Source organism: Mastomys coucha, chromosome X (assembly GCF_008632895.1).
Source record: "Mastomys coucha isolate ucsf_1 chromosome X, UCSF_Mcou_1, whole genome shotgun sequence".
NCBI classification, from domain to species: Eukaryota; Metazoa; Chordata; class Mammalia; order Rodentia; family Muridae; genus Mastomys; species Mastomys coucha.
In genome coordinates, this window is record NC_045030.1 from 129,390,736 (window position 1) to 129,392,144 (window position 1,409).

General features: G+C 57.6%; 1 protein-coding gene across 1 annotated transcript in view; it reads left to right on the forward strand.

Moving 5' to 3' along the window:
- Positions 1 to 362: 362 nt before the first annotated feature.
- LOC116088763 (signal peptidase complex subunit 3) overlaps positions 363 to 1,409 on the forward strand; it is a 4,840-nt gene continuing 3,793 nt past the window's right edge. The window contains exon 1 of the mRNA XM_031368415.1: positions 363 to 1,390. Coding sequence (XP_031224275.1) covers positions 820 to 1,362 — 543 coding nt within the window. The 5' untranslated portion in view covers positions 363 to 819 and the 3' untranslated portion in view covers positions 1,363 to 1,390. The remainder of the gene's footprint in view (positions 1,391 to 1,409) is intronic.

Genomic DNA, 1,409 nt, shown 5'->3' on the forward strand with positions numbered 1-1,409 from the left:
TGTCACTGGAAGCCTTTCCTGGAAGTGGCTTTAGAACTAGGTCCTGAACGATAAGAAGCCATGCACAGACAGGCCAGGTTTTGGTGTGCTTGTACTGTGTGTGCTCCAGTTAACCCAGGTGCAGAGGACAGCAAGCCCAGTGGCTGGAGCCTAGCAGGCTGGTAGGGGATGAGGGGGAAAGGGCAGATGCAGCACACAGTCTGAGCCACCTCTGACACTAAGACTGCATGCTGAAGGTGGAGAATCCCAGCAAGGGGGTGACATGGCCTGTAGGGAATGGCTGGTCACTGTGGAGAGAACGGACCACAGAGAGGCAGGATTAGCTAGTGTGGGGGGGAAGGAAGTACAGCCATCAGCAGCCTGTTGCAGAAGGCCAGGGGAGGGGCTAGGATGTATGGAAGCCATGATGCAGCAGCGTGCAGAGGGAGAGGGCCCCCTGGCCGGGGCTTTGTGTGCCGGGGTGGAGGCTGTGGTAGCAGGGACCTTCAGTGACTGTGTCTGGGTGTGAGGGTGAGACAGCTCTAGGCACCCCTGTGCTCATTCAGCCACGCTGCCGCCGCTTTCTATCAGATGCTCCAAGTGCCTTAGACTGTCAGCAGACAGTGGTTGTAGGGTTAACTACTGACTTGGGGCGGGGGAGGGAAGGGGAGGCATCGTGGGCGGTGCGCGCTCCAGGGACGCGTGCGCGCGCCCAGCATTCCGTGCGAGCCAAAGGAAGGCAGAGGGACCGCGGAGCCAAGAGCACGCCCGTGCCGAGCCAGCGAGCGAGCGAGCGCTGGTGGAACCCGCATAGAGGGAGCCGCAGATTGATCCCGCAAGATGAATACCCTGCTGTCCCGGGCCAACTCGCTGTTCGCCTTCACGCTGAGCGTCATGGCGGCGCTTACCTTGGGCTGCATCCTCACCACCGCCTTCAAAGACAGGAGCGCGCCCGTGCGCCTGCACGTCTCCAGGATCCTGCTCAAAAAAGTGGAAGACTTCACTGGACCCAGGAAAAAGAGCGACCTGGGCTTCATCACATTCCACATCTCCGCGGATCTGGAGAAGACTTTCGACTGGAACGTCAAGCAGCTCTTCCTTTATCTGTCGGCAGAATATTCCACCAAGAGCAACGCCGTGAACCAGGTGGTCCTCTGGGACAAGATCCTTCTGCGAGGCGAGAACCCCAAGCTGAACCTGAAAGACGTCAAAAGCAAGTATTTTTTCTTTGACGACGGGCACGGCCTCAAGGGAAACAGGAATGTCACTTTGACGCTCTCCTGGCAAGTTATACCGATTGCTGGGATCCTGCCTCTTGTGACTGGGTCTGGACGCGTGTCTGTCCCGTTTCCAGACTCGTATGAAATAGCCACGACTTTTTGAAGAATTCTCTCTGCATCGGAAAAGGGACATCTGTGTACCTAAGGAAT